Source organism: Hyperolius riggenbachi, chromosome 5 (genome assembly GCF_040937935.1).
Source record: "Hyperolius riggenbachi isolate aHypRig1 chromosome 5, aHypRig1.pri, whole genome shotgun sequence".
Taxonomy (NCBI): Eukaryota; Metazoa; Chordata; class Amphibia; order Anura; family Hyperoliidae; genus Hyperolius; species Hyperolius riggenbachi.
In genome coordinates, this window is record NC_090650.1 from 350,044,654 (window position 1) to 350,064,441 (window position 19,788).

The 19,788-nt window shown below is 42.0% G+C and overlaps 1 protein-coding gene across 4 annotated transcripts in view; it reads right to left on the bottom strand.

Moving 5' to 3' along the window:
- ASPH (aspartate beta-hydroxylase) overlaps positions 1-19,788 on the bottom strand; it is a 259,231-nt gene that overhangs the window by 173,609 nt on the left and 65,834 nt on the right. For 3 of the 4 annotated variants that reach the window (XM_068237435.1, XM_068237433.1, XM_068237434.1), the window contains exons 3-4: positions 19,040-19,084; positions 12,738-12,806 (exon numbers count right to left, since the gene is read on the bottom strand). In XM_068237435.1, coding sequence (XP_068093536.1) covers positions 12,738-12,806; positions 19,040-19,084 — 114 coding nt within the window. The remainder of the gene's footprint in view (positions 1-12,737; positions 12,807-19,039; positions 19,085-19,788) is intronic. The other variant, XM_068237436.1, reaches the window with a different exon arrangement.

Below are 19,788 nucleotides of genomic sequence, written 5' to 3' on the forward strand. Positions count from 1 at the left end.
CCTTCCCTCCAATCAGCAGGGAGGGAGGGGATGCAGGCGGGGACTGGAGTTCTGCAGGAGGCGGGGAGAGCAGCAGACTGACACTATAGAGATAAACACTGCCATCTCTGACAAGCTGTTTGTCAGCAGCGTGGCTGTGATTTATGAGGGATTGCAGAGTGCAGGGGGACCTTAGGATAGCAACAGAGGCTGGCCTGTATAGGCAGATCCAGCCTCTGTATGCAGACCTGTAACCCACCTCGGGTTCTCTTTAAATGCGATCACTCCCAAAATGCTGCATGCAGTGCTTTGCGATCGCAACTCACTTCCTGTGTGTGTGTGTGTGTGTGTGTGTGTGTGTGTGTGTGTGTGTGTGTGTGTGTGTGTGTGTGTGTGTGTGTGTGTGTGTGTGTGTGTGTAAAAGCAAACCTACAAAGTCTTTATATGTATTGGTTGACTTACAAACTTGCATATGGAGAAGCAATACCATTGTCTTCAACTAAAAAGTTGATTGTCTGGACCCTTCATAAATGTTCCATCCAGAGGAATGACACCATCCATTACAGATTTCCTGCAGCTCCACAGACACATTTTGTGATATTTAGAGCTGGGCTTCACTTGCTGAGCAGTCTGAAATGAGTTTGGAGGCACTTTGGCCCTTGAGCATGGTGTGGGTACAATCTCTTACTACAGCCAGCCACTTACAAACCAGAGCAGGAAAAAAAATGCAGAACCAGTGAGCCAACACAAAAGAGGAAAAAAATCCCAGCTTGTGCACACATTTTAAAACGCTCCCAAGAGTTTTCAAAAACGTAAGTTTCCTGGTCCCTTCTGGCACAAGTTATCCGTCAGCTTGGCTATTAAGGTGTTCCAACACATTTCAGTGCAAAAATAGATGTTCTTGGTTAAGACACTGCTGTCTTCCGTGCTTTCTTCTTAGTCATAGTGGGAAAAAAAGATGCCAAAGAAAAAAATGCCCAGAAAAAAAATAAATAAATAATTAATAATAATAATAATAATAGAAAGAAGAAAAAACTGTAAACACAGAAGATCTGGACTTCTGAATTCTTCATGTATCATTTCATGTACAGGATCCGCCCAGTAACAGTTTCAGCTATGTGTATAGCATAAGGCTCCACCACTTTAGATAGTCCAATATGAGTTAGGAGATACTGCATCTTGTGGCTCTACTTAGAAGAGAAATTAACACCCCTAAAAGATTGAAGCCAGTCTCAGAACACAGAGGCTATTGGTTCTGCAAATCCAAAATCACAAAAGTCTTTTTTCCCTGAGCCCCTTCATTCTGTGATGCCCCATCATCGTCTGCAGGATCAGCCTCATCTTCTTCTACCCCTTCAAAAGGAGTTATTACATCATAGAGGAATGAGAGGAAGCCGTAAAACCAGTCAGAACTTTCCTCTGCTAAAATATTAAGAACTTCCTCTAAAGACTCTATATTCACACTACTGCCATCTTTGGTCAAGCCTACACAAGAATAAAGGAAGAAAAAGAGGGAGAGACAAAGAGAAAAGGGTGTAGTTAGGCACAAACAAAGGCATGCAGAGCAGGGGGCTGCAACAAACATCATCCAGTTATTCTATGAAGAGGATGGAGCTTTGGGAGGTTAAATGAGCATGAATGAAAATACAGAGGGAAATTAAATGCCGAGAAAATAAAGCATGCATATGAACATGAACAAGCAATCTGGAAAGATGTTAGCCAACATCAATACAAATAAAGCAACATGCAGAGGACTGAGCCAATGCAAAGGCACATGCCACCATTTTAACCCGACACTAAAGTCTCCCAAGCCCAGCTTCAGAAAGGAATACATCGATATATGGGCAACTATCTTAAGTTATGACAATCATACCAATAAATTACTTCAGCTGGTGATTCAGTAGCTTTTAAATTCTACCAGTTAGCAAGAAAGCCTGGCTGAAGTTAAAAATACTACCCAGCAAGCACAAAACAAGTGGTTTTCTTCTCCCATTTCTTCTCTAGGGACACCATTTCTTCTCTAGGGACACCAAAGTGTTGGACAACTCTACCAACAAGCACACAGACTGCACGAACAGCCTGACAATGGTCCTACCTCTTCCCAATGCTTTACAAAGCGGTTGTGTCTGAAGTTATGAAAATTATTATTCACAAACACATGGATCCCTTTCATAAAACATCTCCAATGCCTAGACTACTCTTTTTCTTGTTACGTCACTGTGCAGTAAGCTCAAATGGGCAGTGTTTTTCCTCCTAATGTTTCCAGTATATGCCCATATAGATTTTTCCTCCACCCCTATGTACAATGTTTTAGCCACACTGTTCAGGTGCATTCTACTTCTGTGTATAATTCCAATGCAAGATGTTCAATTGTGTATGATTCGCACATCTCTCTCCACCATCAACAGTGTGGCACCAAGCAAACATGTGACATCAGTGGCCCATTGTGGTACACGCGCCAAGGGATTGCGCTCTGGGTGATAGCAGACAGGGATGACGGCATATAAGGCCAGGAGGTGTACGGGCATGGGGACATTTTACATTTGGGAGGCTGCCAGGCAAGGAGTGAAGGTATTGTAACTAGGCCGATTCCTTAATTATTTTTGTGCTGAAATCTATTAGGAATTCACCTTTAGAAAATGTCCTTAAGGTCCCAATGTATATCAAACATAGCTTGCTGCAGTTAGATGGTCTGATGAAACTTTCTTCCAACAGCATTTAGCACCTGGGTCACAGGCAACAATGTAACAAATTAATGTCGTCTGATGGCAACATTGCATGTTTGAAATCCGCAACCACAGTATGGGTAGTTAGCAGAAGCTTTAAAAAAAAAAAAAAAAAAAAAAAAAAAAAGGAGCAACCCGAAACTACATAGGTAGCCACACACCAATGTTTGAATGCACCGTCAATCTTATTCCAATATTCTGATTCTCTGTTTCCTACTGACTACCACTGATTATTGTTCACACGGATCTGCCAGGATAGATCAGTCTACATGGATGATAATGGTGGTTTACATCTTATAACATCAATGTGCCTTTCTTTTTCCTTAATATATTCGGGTGACAAGGTCAATCCTTGTTTATTCCAGAAGCAGCCGCTCTATCGAGAGCAAGCCGCTTCAGTATGGACAACCCTATGCAGATGAACATGAAATGGACACAGAAAAGGGTGGTCTTCTAGACCTTCAAACTACAGGGCTTTTATGTGATTTGCCAGTATAGATCTCAGATCTGCTACTCTACATTATAATTTGGCAGTGAAGCTCTATAAAACCACCAAGAAAACCAACATGTAACTATTGATCAAACTGAATTCCCGTAACACATCGAAAAACAATTTGGCTACAGGCTTTATTTGACACACAAGGCCACTGTTTCATAAGCTGTGTAATGGTATATTTCAATCTGTGCCTGAAGATATGCCTTTTTACATTTGAGCCGGTTACGCATTTTAGTAGATAACACCGATTGGAAGGAGCAAAGGTGTATTCCTTAATTGTCTCAGATTGATGTGCTTCGGTTGGTCCGGCAGCACTCCGGATCATTATTGACTGTGTAGGTAAGGACTGGAACTAGCCAATTAAGTTGATCATAAAGCTCTTATTGCATGTTCAATAATGTAAAGCACATACTGCAACAATACCGAGTGAAAGCACTTCTCTTTGAAGCTGTACTGCATTTACCTAGCCACAAGGTAGGTGCAGCACGGCTTAAATAAGGAGTACTCTCACCCATAGCATCGCTGTATATCCTGTACATTACTGACTATGCAATAAATGAGCTTAATGATCAACTTCATTGGAAAATGCCGGCCCTTTCCTACACAGTAGATAAGACTGATTACATGGACTCCCCAAGGCCATGGATAACATAGTTATATGATTAAATATCTGTCTGATCATCACGCTGATATTATATCTGCACATTCATACAGTTAAGCAGTAAGGCAGTCGGCTGCATCAAGCACAAGACCTATCTCTTATATAGTCAACCTTTCAGCCTACTAGCAATGTTCCTAGAACAAGACAAATTACAGTATATTCTGGCGTATAAGACTACTTTTTAACCCTTGAAAATCTTCTGAAAAGTCAAGGGTCGTCTTATACGCCGGATGTCATTGATGTCGGGTGATACGCCCTATCCTGTTACCGCCTCTCAGATCTCGCCGCTAAAGACTGCAGTAAAGCGCCGCAGGCGCACATGTGCGAGATCTGAGAGGCAGAGATGGAGGTAAATAGGATACAAGGGTGGGCCAGAAGGGTGAAAGAGGTGTGTTTTATGGGCACAGCGCAATCGATTCTTCCATACCGCTCTTAGAAATAGGTAGACAAAGAGAGCTGACCAATCCACTTAGGGAGAGTTGACCAATACAACCAGTCACCTATATACTGGCAACCACATACAGTACAGCACCAAGATATGTTTATCATACATAGCACCAGTATATGATTTTTTTTAAAAAAAAATTTTTATTTGGAGTGCTTTGGAAGAGGGGGGTAGTCTTATACAGCGAGTATATCCCAAACTCTATATGTTAACTGGAAAAGTTGGGGGGTCGTCTTATACACCTAGTCTTATACGCTGGTTACTAGAATAAGTTAATAAGGTTAAACTACAAATTTGCCTCTTAAACAACAGCTCAAAAATTGCCTGCTAACATACTTTGCAGATATAGGGCTTGATTCACTATTTGGTGCTAACCTAGTTAGCACGCCTAAAGGCTTTGGGCATGCTAACTAGGGTGCTAAGTAGTTGCGCACGGTGCTTTGCACGCGAGTGCTAATTAGCGCGTGATAAGTTTCTTTAGGCGTGATAAGGGGCTTTTCACAAGCGTGCTAACACTTAGCACCGCTTTGTGAATCAAGCCCATATCGTTTTTCCCACAGTACAGGCTTTATCTACTGAGCACCCAGCAGTAGCCTATGCTGCCAGGTACAGAAGGCCGAGCACAAGCCTGCCTTTGCTCTAAGAACCTTTCAAAGAGATAAGAGCCAAAGGCTACTTTACTTTCTGGAGCGTCACTGGGTGAAGGAAAACACTTTGCTGAGCACTATTTTTGACCAGATCATTCCAAATAAAAATACTTTTAAAAACAAAAAATGCTAATAGGAATTTTGTGCACCAGAGGGCTGGCTAAACCCCTTCATTCTGGTGAAGAGCTGGCACCAAACCAGGGCTGTGGAGTAGAAGCAATTTTTGGGTACCTGGAGTTGGTGGTTTCATAAATTAAAAAACGAAAAACACAGAGTAGCGCAAGGAAGTAAAGGAGGTCTTTGGAGGAAGCTAGAAAACAAAGCTCCAGGAAGCGCTGTCAGGCTATTTCCAGCTGGGAGTCAGTTTGTTAACCACTCTGACACGCAGAGCCGACGGAAGGAGGAAGTGCACAGACCACGTGACCGGAGGAGGGGAGACTAGCTGTTCAGCTGATCGCCGCCTCTGCAGTGTGGCGTTCGGGATTACAGCAAGATACACAGCGCATGTCTGTTTTGTCCATGCGCTGAACATTACAGGATAAGGTACTGTAATCCTTTATGTGCCGACCACCGGCGAGTGTTACTACGAGATTGTCCTGACTACCCTTTGCGCTGAGGTAACATTGTTGTTGGGTTCATAAATTAAGGAGTTAGATTATTTTTGTACCCATTCCATAGCCCTGCAAGGGCTGTGGAGTCCAGAGTAATTTTGGGTACCTGGAGTCAGAGGTTTCATAAATGGAGGAGTCGGATTAATTTTTTTTCTTCATTACTAAAGGGTTTGACCAGAGCAAATTTTCACCTGTCAGCGCTCCTCCCTTTCATCCACCAATTACTTTATCACTACTTCTCACACCGATATGATCTATACCTTATTTTTTTCACCACAAATTAGGCTTGGGTGGGGGGGGGGGGGGGGGGGAGATATAATTACATTCTATCCATTTTAAAGTAAAAACAAGGAAAAATAAAAAATACACTATTTCTCCAATTCCATCCCCTATATAGTTGTAAAATAAACAATTGTACTGTAAATAAAACCCACATTTTGTTGCCCATTTGTCCTGGTTATAACAACATTTAAATGATATCCCTAGTAGAATATAAGGTAACAACATATTTTGAAATAAAAGTGTTTTTTTTTTGTACCCAATCAATAATTACAAGCCCCTATTTGCAAAAATAACAATAATATACCCTCATGCCATACAAAAAAAGTCCCTACATTTTTTTAGAAGTTTATTTTATTTTTATCGTGTAAAATGTGTATTTTTTTTATCATTAGATGTCCCAACACCATATTCTGTGTGCTCTGAACAGAGTTCAAAGCACACAGGCAGTGTTACAGGAAAGATCATTGGCTTCTGACTGAATCCACACTCTCTCTTGCAGGCACTTTGATTGGCTCAGGGAACACATGTGCCTATTCACCAATCAAAGATATGTCAGTCTTGGCAGGCACACATGGCGAGAGCTGTGAGCGATGTATTAAAACATCCGTTTGCCATTAACAGGGGCAAACAGGATGTTTTAATACTACTAGTGGTCATGTAGTGGTTAAAATGTCAATGGAGCCACCTCCAAAAATTACCAGCTGGCTCATGTATTGAACATAATAGCTCCACATTGATTTGTCTACCCCGAGAGTAACTTGCTTCAATAGTCAGGTGTAAAAGTCCTGAACTCTAATCAGTAGATGTAGTCATTGCTTCTTCCAACCTGTAACTTTTGTACATACATCCTGTGATATTTACCAAGCCATCAGCAGCACAGATGACTCATTCTAGAAAGACAATTATTAATATAGTCTACTATTGTTCCAGTCATGCTTAAGTGTGTTCTAAGGATAATTAAAAACCAAATGTAAACAGGATTTTTGTGCTGACCTGTACTAAAGAAACAGAGATAAGAATGAGATGACAAACGGACACCGAAATGTAAACAGAGAAAAAAACCTATATCCTTTTCAGTACATAGGCTGGCAAGCTACTTGCAGTGAAGCAGGTGGATTCAGTGTGGCTTGTTACATATGATGGACTGAACTCGGAGGAAGAGACTGTTAGAGAGCTGGTTCAGACGGCCTTCTGCGAAAGGTGTGTTAAGCCGATGCTTAACACTTTTCTGCAACCCGGAAGACAAGCATTTAACATCAGTTTGTTGTGTCGCATTTTAAGCACATGGGGGGCATGGAACCGCTGAAAGCAACTGCCACTGGAGACTACAATGCATTGTGATGGACAATGGCGTTCACGCAATCGTTGGAAAATACACTGAGATCATACTTGCCATTCATCTTAAATGCAGGGCACAGTCAATCCCGGCATTAAATTAAAAAATACCGCCAACCCTCCATCTGAACCAGCCCTTAACCCTCCTGGCGGTTTGGCAAAATCCGCCAGGGGGCAGCAAATATGTTTTTTTTTTTCATGTAGCGAGACGAGGTCTCGCTACATGATAGCCGCTGCTCAGCGGCATCCCCCCAGCCCCTCCGATCGCCGCCGGCGATCGGAGATCCCGTTCAAAGAACGGGATCTCCTGGAGGGCTTCCCCCGTCGCCATGGCGATGGGGCGGGATGACGTCACCGACGTCGTGACGTCAAAGGGGACTCCGATCCACCCCACAGCGCTGCCTGGCACTAATTGGCCAGGCAGCGCACGGAGTCTGGGGGGGAACGGGCGGCTGCGGCGACGCGTATAGCGGCGGGTAGCGGCGTCGATCGGGCACTGCACGCAGCTAGCAAAGTGCTAGCTGTGTGCAGCAAAAAAAAAAAAATATGCAAATCGGCCCAGCGGGGCCTGAGCAGTGCCTCCCGGCGGCATAGCCCGTGCTCAGCACGGGCTTACCGCCAGGGAGGTTAAAGGAACTGAAGTGAGAGAGATAAGGAGGCTGCCATATTTCCTTTTTAAACAATGCCAGTTGCCTGGCAGCCCTGCTGATCTATTTGGCTGTAGTAGTGTCTGAATCACACCAGGAACAAGCATGCAGCTAATCTTCTCAGATGTGACAATAATGTCAGAAATACCTGATCTTCTGCATGCTTGTTCCGGATCTAAGGCTAAAAAGTAAAAGAGGTAGAGGATCAGCAGTATAGCCAGACAACTGGTATTTCTTAAAATGAAATACAGTAAATATGGCAGCCACCATATACCTCTCACTTCAGTTGCCCTTTATGAACCACCTATGCTGAGAGGGCCCCTGTGACATCACCTAAAAAGTCGGCATGCAAAATCTTTACCTGAGCCGGACCGGCATCGAGCCTTTTGTCGTCCTCCTCACCCTACCTACCAGAAAGTGCGAAGCCATGTAGTGCGTGTTGTCCCTACTCATGTCTCCATTATGATTATTAATTTATATAGCGCCAGCATCTTCTGCGGCACTGTACAACAGAATACATGGTATAGCAATACAAAAACTACACAGTTATAGTTACCAGTACAAGACAAAAGGTGGATTACAGCTTTTGCAGTAAACAAATCAATACACATTTTTACATAATGGTGGAAGATATGCACACACATTACACAGCATTGTGAGACAAAAGGAAAAGAGCCCCCCTGGCCAATCAGGCTTACAGTCTAACGCATTAAGGGGTTACGGGATAGGATAATAGGTGAAGGGAAGCGGTGTACGAGATGGCAAAATGGTGGTCAGTTGACAGGATGCCCGAGAGAGGCATCCTGAAGACGTGAGTTTTAAGGTTGTGGCAAAAAAGGGCAAGTGTGTGTGAGTGGCAGATTTGTTGAGGGAAAGTGTTCCAGAGGACAAGCGAGGATCGAGAGAAGTCTTGTAGGTAACAGTGAGAAGAAGTGACCAGAGAGGAAGACAGGAGAACATTGCTAGTAGAGCAGAGATGGTGTGTAGGATGGTATCTGAAAATAAGCTTAGATAAGAAGGAGCTAGGTTGTAAAGTGCTTTGTAGGCAAGTGCCAGGATTTTGAATTGTATCCTTTGTCTAACTGGCAGCCAGTGTAGAGAAGGAGTGGAATAGAGAGGAGAAGTGGAAAAAGGGGTGAATGAGTCATGCAGCAGAGTTTATGATGGACTTGAAGTTGAGTCAAACTGTTAGTAGATAGGCCTCAGAACAGAGAGTTGCAGTAGTTGAGGTGTGAGTTAAAGGGGAACTTCAGCCTAAACAAACGTACGGTCATTAAGTTACATTAGTTATGTTAATTAGAATAGATAGGTAATATAATCTCTTACCCACCCTGTTTTGAAAGAACAGGCAAATGTTTGTGATTCATGGGGGCAGCCATCTTTTTGGTTGAAAGGAGGTGACAGGGAGCAGGAGACACAGTTCCAGCTGTCCTGTGTCCTGATCACCCCTCCCAGCTGAATGTGCTAGGCTTCAAATGTCAAATTAAAAATGTAAAAAAAAAAATTGCATCAAAACAGCACAACGAGAACAACATCATCAGAAATCCCATCATGCTTTGCACAGCATTAGGGGAAAATGCCCGGGCAGTTTTTTTCTGTGCAGCTAAAAATGAGGCTTGTATAAGAGAAACAAAGTTCTGATGCTGTGAAACTGTTAAAGGGACACCGAGCCTTTCCAGTGCTGCTGAGTCAATTTTTAGTCTGGAGGTTCACTTTAATCAGGGCACCCACAAGAATTTTGGTAGTGTCCTGTGTGATAAAAGAGCAGACAGACACTGCAGATGTTTTTAGGTGGAGACAACAAGAGGAGGATAGTTTGTCAATGTGTGGTTTGAATGAGAGATTATGATGTCAGAAATGGGGCGTTGAATTGTGGGGTGGTCTATTGGTCAAATTGGGCTATTTTGGTCTTGTCCATGTTGAATTAAAAAAAAAAAAATGAGGACATGGAGGAGATGGCATTGGGACAGTCAGGAACACGAGCAGTTAGGGTTTGTTCACACCTAAGGCATTTTGCGCCAGGAGGGGGGAAAAAAGGCGCAAAAAAAAATAATAATAATAATAATATTGCTGGCTTCAATGATTTCAGATGTGAATAAAGCCTTAGAGTAGTCAATTCAGAAGCCGATTTAGGTGTCATCAGCGTATAGGCGATATTGGAAGGGAGAGGAACCAATAAGCTGATCAAGACCATAACATCGTATGATCACTCCATGACAAGATATGTTGCTAGCCTCTAGGCCAACAGAAAGTTTGTACAGCCCTCAAACGGTCAATTATGAGATCAAGATCAGATCTCTGCAGGCAACAAAACTTGTATTTGTGTATGAAGCTTTAGGGGTCAATTAGCAAGGGTTAGGGGAGGTGTGCAAGTAAATAGGAAGGCTCGCATCTTACTAATTTTGCTGTTAAAATGCAGTTTAGGAAATGCTTTTTGAAAACAAAGAAAACCCTTAGAATCCCCTATGAGGAGATGGACTAGTCCAAAACCTGACGTTTCTGTCAGACTAACTTCTTACTTTTTCACTGTAGTGGTCCTACACAAACCTAAAATGAGTTTGCAGATCAGATGCTCTAACTACATTTTAATCACACTGGCCTCATGCCAGGCCAAAAGATCAGCAGAGCAGCCAAGCAAGTGGCACGGTTTAAAAGGAAATAAATATGCTTTCATATTCTGCTGCTTACAGAGAAACGAAGGCTAGGTATCAGGGGGAAGGCGGGAGTTATCAAAATAAGACAGATCCTCATATACCCAGTGGTAATGTTGGACAAATTCATCTAAACTTTTTAAAGGATTAGAGAAAATAAATTTGTTCACATTTCAGCTGGATACTAAGCAGGATTAGCCTTGTGTCAGTAAGATCATCACTATGAGGGCCCGTTTCCACTGACAAGTGATGCAAATGCGGCTACCTAGCTGCATCGCCCGATGCGGAAGTGAATGGAGGGGACAGCGGGCGGATGTGGCCATGCTCTGGACCACTCCGCACACATTGCACGCAATGGAAACTGTTCCATTGCCGAGCATTGGGATTAGGACATCCGCGGTGCGATGGGGCTATGTAGCCGCATCACTTCTAGTGGACACGGGCCCTAAAGCAGGTCTGTGCAGCTCCAGCAGGTCCTATCACACTGCGTAAAAATCCAATTGCAGATCCACACCCATGATTGCATCTCGTCCGCTGCACTGGTGAAGCAGGGCATGACTTGTAGTGTGGGAAGGCCTAGCTGGACATCCTTTCTGTATTGATATGAAGGTCTTCGGTCCTCTCTTTAAAATATTTTTGCTTGACCTTAGGCACCATCCTCTCTGTGACGACTGAGGGATCTACTGACCCAGCATCTTCTGACTCCAAGGTCCAAAGCTCCTGTACTGGACCGCACTGGCTTTGCCTAGATTTACTGACTCAGCAAACTGAAGTCACTGATCTGCAGCAGTCATGGTGGGAAAGTCCAATAAACTCCTGTCAAATTGTAGGTTTGATTTTTCTGCCGCAAATGTATAAGTGCTAATGCATTTTACTCATGCATGGATGCGGTTGTGTTTACTCATTACAAATCCTCTACAGTTTTTACATTAAACATAATAATAATCACTGAAGTCACAGCCCTATTTCCATAGTACTGAGGTTTTACAAACAAAAACTGACAAAGATTTTACAGAGTAAAAAAGGCACATAAATCACAAAGCAAAATACCATCTGAGAATTCAACAATGACAGTAATAGTATATATATAACAAAAATAACATTTTTTGCAATAGATGTCCTTTAAAACCTAAAGTGAGAGGGATATGGAGGCCGACATATGGATTTCCTTTTTAACAATGCACATAGCCTGGCTGCCCTGCTGATCCTGTGTAATACTTTCAGCCATAGACCCTGAACAAGCATATGCAGATCAGGAGCTCTGACTGAAGCCTGACTGGATTAATCACATGTTTGTTTCAGGTGTGTGATTCAGACACTACTGAAACTAAAACGAATCAGAAGGATGCCAGGCTTGGTTCCCACTTGCGTAAAAAACAGACTCGTTCGGTAGGTTTTCTACACCTCAGATCAACACAGGAAGCAGAGCCTATTGTTAAAAATATCTAGCAATAAACTGTTTCCTTTTCTCTGCTTATTCAAATCATTAAGGTGCCCATTAACAGAACAAATTTTCACCGAATGCGATCTTTCAAACGAATTGTATAGAACATTTGCCATTTATGAAGGCAAACTAAAGTGAACGATTCCTTGGTCGACTGCTTTATAGGATAAGATCGATCCAAAAGTTGGAAAGTATGATCGAATTTGAAGAAAGAATCGTTTAGTAAATGTAAACATTTAATAAGTCCTTTCAGATTACTTACGATCAAATTGCACTGAAAGATCGCATTTAGTGAAAAATTGTACCATGTATGGGCTTTATAAATCTGCCCAGGAAGATAAAACTGCCAATGACAAATGCTGACAAAATGATGACAACAACATGAACATGCATGCAAACCTACCATGCACATTTGTTACAATGACATAATACGCTTGGGAAAAAAATGGCAAGCAACACACTTGTGACAGATCATACATTGACAGCAAAGAATGCTTCATTTGAGAAACAATATTTAGACTGAAAACGCACAAGCAGCCTCATGCGCAGCAAACGTACGTGGATAACAATGCATTCCAGGCAAATTCATTTTGCAATAAAAACATACACTGCAATAACAATAATAGTATCGGTATTGATCAAGAAGACCTTCAGGCCCAAATGCATTTAACAAGGCAAGAGGTGTAGTTTAATGACATGAGCAAACAGCGTACTAGTCAATCTTTATGGTAAACTGGTTGCAGGATTATGTCTTTGCAAATCGATCTGCACAAAAGGAAATAAAAAATAAAAAGCAAAAACAATTGTACTTGCCTAGTAACACTTTGGCATCTTCAATATCAAAATCCCCATCTCCATCAGCATCATAAGCGCCAAGTTTTCCTGGTGGAGAAAATAAAAATAAATTAGAGAAATCAGCTCATTTACTGACTTTCATGCTGGCATTGATTGATCAATCCAGGTTTTGTTCTGGGACATCATTCTGTACACCTTAGGTTCTCAATGCATTGAGGGACGACACCGCAAACACTTGTCTTTCATAAAAGGGATTTTCAAGCTTAAAAGAACAGCTTAAAGTGGACCCAAACCAAACATTTTTTAAATTCAAAACATTTAGTTGCACCACTCTGACACATACAAAGATAAATAAACACTCCTTCAAGCCTATGAGCATTTCAGTGCATGCTTTTCACCCTTCTCTTTTCATAACTAGGGTTATACAGATGGCAGCCATTAGCAATTCCTCCTTTGCCGGACACCACCTACCCCACCAGTCTGCCGGATTCTGTCCCGGCAATATGAAAGGAAGGGAGGGGTTCCATCAATAAATGTAAACTATTTTATATTTGTCATCATGCAGTTGAAAAAAGGCTGATATTTATTATTATAATTAGATATAGATTTTATTTCTTAAATCTTGTATTTTTAATTTCGGTTCACTTTAAAGGATACCTGACCTTAGGAAAAAAGCTACCCAAGGTAAGCACAGATGCATGTTCAGGCTGGATCCACATACCTCTGTGCATCATCCTTTCCTCTTATCGTTCCTCCTGGTCTCCATAATCACTCCCTCAAAACTTTGAAAATTTGAATTTAGCCAAAAGTCAGACAGGAAGAGGCACTCTAGCTGTGATGTTCCCTCTATCAACCTCCACTTTCCCATCTCATTCGCTCACCTTAACAGGAAGGAATGGGAGGGTGATAGGAGGGTACATCACAACAAGCCTGCCTATTCCTGCTTAAAGAGGAGCTGTTAGGTATAAGGTCTCAGAGAAAATAAACACATATCAGTAGCTAAAGATTGGCTGTACTTACATTACATATGCATTTCACTGTCCACGTTTGTACTTCACATAATTTTTATATAGTATTTGCAGAGAATGATGCTCCTGACAGCTCATGGCAGGTTCCATGTTTGTCTGTCTTCTATGAAGCCAAATGTGTCGTCATGTCCTGCCTGCTTCCTGATGATTCCACTCTCAAAAACGCTGGTAATGAATAACACTACTGTGCAGTGAATATTAATTAGCCATGTGGCTAGGAACAATAGCGGACTCCTGCAGTGTACTCTGCCCGAGATTTATTAGTGCTGTGAGCTAGACTGTTACATGCTGTTGAAACTTGAGCCTCACTAGCAGCCAGGGGAGGGCCCCAGAATGCTTTGCAGTATCTGTTATTCGGCTTGCGTCCTCCATAGGAGCCTGGGAATACGGAGCCTTGCTGTCAGCAAACATCTAAAGTAAGAGAGATTTTTAACTGCAGTATTGCCTTTTTGGCTTCCTTCTAAACTGTTTAACAGAGGAGAATAGAGGTTTAAATTAGCTTTTGCAGCCTGACAGTTACTCTTTAAAGACAGATATTTCAAGGAGTGATTACAGGGACCAGGGTAAATGAGAAGAGGAATGGACAATGCACAGGAGTGTGTGAATCCAACATGAATATACATTTGTTAGTACCTTCGGTAGCTTTTTCCTCGGAGTAAGGTATGCTCTAAGTCCTGCTCTCTGATTTTCCTTTTTATGAATGCTGCAATTTCGAGGTCGAACACTGCCCAGTCTACCCATCTTCTGGACCAGTGATTTGTCTAGGCACCCTGAGCTTCTACTGCTTGGAGTCTTTGCTGCAGCACTGGTGCAAACTGGAGAAAGCAGCTCACCGCTGCAGATACCTGATTTTTTTTTCAAGGTAAAAGTACCTTATAATAATTCAGATTTCTCTTTTGCAAACTACAGGCAGGAAATTGTAAATCATTATAATAGAAATAATAATAATAATAATAATAATAATAATGATGATTGAGCAGATTAGCCTTCATGGGTTTGATTAATATTCTTGATATAAAGAGTTTGTTTGGCATATAACAACCCTGTAATAAGCATTACAGCCAGGGATCTGGACCATCCTGAAAATAAAAAATATGAAGCGAAATAGAAGCTTGTGTGTTTCCAACATCAATCATCCACAGCGGAGAGAGCTACCTTGCAGCGATTTACCTCCCACATCACAGCAGGTGGGTGGACCAGGGATCTCAGGTGTGGGGAGAACAAAGCTGCAGACCAGGTGAAATCCGAGAAACCGCTTTATCATTTAACCTGCTGTTGCTTTCTTATATAGTACAGAAGGATTTCACACTCTGAATTGAATATCAAACACAATGTGTGCTGTACTGTTATGCCTTTAAGAAAGAAGGATTAAGTTGCAAACAACAATGATACCTTAAAGTGACCCTGTAGGTAATCTATGCACACGAATGCTGAAACATGTGCTTAGTAAAAGGTGCTGCCTCTAAAAAAGGTGGCCATACACTAGTCAATTATTTTTTCCGTTCATATGCAGCTGATTCAATCAATTTTTTTTTCAAATCTGATCGAAATCAATGCCAAAAACCATGCCTGATCGATTTTTGACAGAAATTGATTGATTCGGCCAAAAGATTCTGCTTGATTCGCAGCAGGTCGGGAGCACGTTGCTAGTAGCAGTCAGTTGTGGGAAGACAGATGCAGCAGCGGAGCTACTCACCTGTCTGCTGGCGCTTCCTCCAGTGTCTTCTCTCCACCCCTTGGCGGTACTTCCGGCCTCTTCATTCCCGTGGAAATGTGCATCACGAGTCAAACACTAGAGGCCAAACAGAGGCCTCTAGTGGTCTGATGAGAGGTCATCTAATGACCAGGAGCCATCTGAGGAGTTGTCATCCAGCAAGTGAAGTGGCTATCCAGCTGCAATGGGGCTACATGTACCAAACACCTCCTGCAGCGGGTGACTGAGTGCCACAGAAATGGTCTCTAAAGAGGGCAACTATGCCAGCTGCTGCAAGTGAAAGCCCTTCCTGTGTAGGATAGCCTCCTGTTTGAGGAACCTGCCTACACACTAGGTTATTACTGTACAATGCTAACAATTCTATACTGGCTTAATGTTGTTTGCATCTTAAAGGCAGCCATCATTTCAGCTCATCTGCTGTCTACCTATACACAGACTGCTTTTGTATTATTTTGTCACTTAGGACTTGCTTAACTTTTTCCAATCTGCATTTCTGCATCTCCTTGTAACATGCTAGGTTTACAAAGACTGAGCAATTAAAGCAGAGCTAGGTTCAAAATTGCCCTTCTGCTCCAATACATCAGGCACACCCATGTAAGTTAAAAAAATAAATAAATAAATAAACTCTTGATGAATCCTGAAAGGGTAAGTTTACTTTCATTTTTCCTGGGAGTCTCATCATTCACTGAGCTGTGTAGTCCTATGTTCTTTACGAAGAGCATTCACTATGGGGCTGATTAAAGGGATCCTAAGCAGAAAAAGATATTGATTTTTCCTTTTAAAATAATACCAGTTTCCTGACTCTCCTGCTGATCCCGTGTCTAATACTTTTAGCCACAGCCCCTCAACAAGCAAGCAGATCAGGTGCTCTGACTGAAGTCAGACTGGATTAGCTGCATGCTCATTTCAGGTGTGCGATTCAGACACTACTGCAGCCAAAGACCAGCAGAACTGCCAAGCACCTGGTATTTTTTAAAAGGAAACATTCATATCCCTCTCAGTTAAAGGGGAACTGAAGAGAGAGGTATATGGAGGCTGTCATGGTTATTTCCTTTTAATCAATACCAGTTGCCTGGCAGCCCTGCTGGTCTATTTCTCTGCAGTACTATCTGAATAACACCAGAAACAAGCATGCAGCTAGTCTTGTCAGATCTGACTTATAAGTCTGAACCACTGAAACACCTGGTCTGCTGCATGCTTGTTCAGGGGCTATGGCTAATAGTATTAGAGGCAGAGGATCAGCAGGGCTGCCAGGCAACTGGTATTGTCTAAAAGGAAATAAACATGACAGCCTCCATATACCTCTCTCTTCAGTTCCCCTTTAAGGTGCACTTTAACAAAGGTTGAAAAACAACATACATATGTGATTCAGCTAGTTTTGTGTACTGCATCTTATTTTTCCAATAAATATATACAATATACCAGGATGGCTAGGTGCTCTAGCTCTATTTCCCTAAGTGACAACAGTGCAATTTTAATACCCAGAGCCAACTATCACCCACAAATTAGTCAAGAGAGAAGGAACCAGCTAGCCTTTTCCTATATGCAAAGGGCAGCTGATCTGGTCTTATAAAGCAGTGTTCCCCAAACCTGTCCTCAAGGCCCACCAACAGTGCATGTTTTGTGGAAATCCACAAAAGTGGTTAAGGTGATCCGAGATAAACTTTTTACTCATTGCATAATTGTGTTCCTTTCATATAGTTTATATGGCATTCCTCAAGCCAAATACTTTTTTTGTTTTGTTTTAATACTCTAATTCCCTATAAACTAAACAAGCCATGCCCACAGCTTCTTGAGAGAGCCTTGGCACTCTCAGCCTTAGTAGCAAGGGCTTATGGGAGCTCAGTCTGGACAGGAGGATGAGGAGGTTACTAGCCAGAGATTTCAGGGGCAGAGGGAAGGAGGGAGTAGGAGAGGGGAGTGGGAGATACAGATCAGCTTGCCTATGTGTAATGTGGCAAACAGAACATGGTCGCTCTCATTGTATAAATAAATAATCATAAACTGTTGAAGCTGTTTGCAGATAGAATTGCTGAGTAAACTATGTAGACTTTAGATAAGATGTATAGACAAGTTACTTGTTATAGTTAGTTTTTCATCTCGGATCCGCTTTAATCACCTCTGCTAACACACTAATTACCCCACATGTGTAGGTTTGTGGTTTTCTGCAAAACATGCACTGTTGGTGGGCCTTAAAGAAAACCTGAACTGAAAATTAAAAGTCAAAATAAGCATATACAAGTCATACTTACCTTCCATGTAGTCTACTCCTCAGTGTCTCTCTCCTGTCCCGCGTCCTGTTTGTTCACTGTGATCAAGGGGATTTTCCATCCTCCATTTTGAAAATGGACATTACCCATAACAGCTTTCTGGTCAGCCCACTTGAGCCATAGGGAAACATGGACATTACCTGGTACATCAGTTTTCCTCTCAGCTATAACTGACAGCAACTGATATTTTACTGACAGCAACTGATATATTTCAGATCTGACAAAATATTGTCAGAACTGGAAAGGATTATTGTCAGAAGAAAATGGTGAGCTTCTGAGAGGAACTGATGGCAAGGTAACTATGTAATGCTCATTTGAAGTTACCTCATGTGCTTTAAATATTTTTACTCAGTACAGGTTCTCTTTAAGGATAGAGTTCGGGAACTTTGTTATAAAGCATTAAACCCTTTAGACATCCTGCCCAGTGTTTGAATAAACCATTAATACTGTATAGCAGTGAAAGGTGGTCTCTTAAAGCAGGATGGGCACATTTTTGCCCCACTTTTTTAAGACACTGAAGAGGGTATGGTGTTGGTGTTAAAGGCTGTAATAGTAACTGACTTTGGTGAAACTGCAGAGCTGTGATATTGCAGTTCTGGTCACAAAACCTGGTACACACATCCAAATTTGATTGGCCTATTTTAGTACCTCCATGTTGTACGAGGGGCTAACAGATTATACAGTTTGTGTAGGTAAGCTCTCATACAACATGGGGGTGGAAAAACAAATAAACTGGGCAACGATTGACCATTCAAAATTATACGGGTGTTCCAGGCTTTAATATCGCTCAGCAGAGAGCTGGTGGGCTTAGTCAGGTAATCTGCTCTGTGCTGGGGAAGCCACTCCCACTCATATCAGAAAGGAGCTACAAGGCTCCAACCAGCCAGGAACTTTTGAAATAATTTAGACTTGCAACATAGATTGCTGAATAAGTTTTCATTAAAAAGACAAAATTTTAATAAATCCGTAACACATCAGTCACAAAATAATCAGTAAAACCAAGAAGTCATTGCCACAAACGTAAGCATATAATACAGAACATAAAAAGAAAATACATACCGGTAATTGTATTTAAAAGAAAAAAAAAAATCAAGAAAATCAAGATGAAAGTAAAAAGTCCCCATACCAAACTCTAAAGTTTGTTAGATGAAGTGTGGAAAATGAGAACACGGTTACTTAGTGAGGGCAGAGCATGAAAAATGAAACATAAAAAGAATAATTGCAGGAATAAGAAACCGCACAAACACCAGGAGGAGCTGGAACAAAACGAGAGGAGCACACGTCAGAACTTTCACTATGGAATCCTACCTTGAAGAACCTCTGACAAGTTATAACGGAAATCCTTTGCCTTGGCTGCATGTGTGACAAAAATATAGAAATAGATTTTATTATCGTCTACGCTGGCTGCAGTTTTATACATAGATTGAAAAGGTTATAGTGAAGTCAAAAGGTCATCTTCCACCTGAATTTGGCATTTCAGTTATGCGTGGTTGCTGGCATGCTGAATGGACTTTACTGGTGCGGAGATCTCCTGATTTGCTCTGCCAGCTGCTATGGGCATTATAAAACCGAGTGATGTGTTCTTCATAAGCTGTATAAATGAGTGGTAATTTAAGCGAGTCTCTATGACCTTTGCGTGAGACCAGACACACAAGCTACAGCAGGGAACCCAAGACCAAGAGGGTTTAACCCGCTGAAGCCCTTCTACAGCCAAAAGGCTTAACGTGAACTGTCTGAAGTCGATCAATCACCGACCACATAAATACTTCAAACAAATAAACCCCATGCGTTAACTATCTAAATAATCTACCAAACATCCCTCCTCTCCCCGGAGAAAACCGCCTAGATGTTTACTGCAGTAAATAGCTTGGCGCTTTTCTCCAGAGAGGGAGGGGAGGCGGGGCCATGTGCCAGAAGTCTGGTGATGCGGGGTCTTCAGGACAGCTTCAAGGGAGAAGAAAGCGCAGGTAACTATAACCTTCTTATTACAGGAAGCCTGCTGGATTTTTTTTTAGGCTGGAGATCTGCTTTAACATTTAGGTGTTCCAGATCACTTA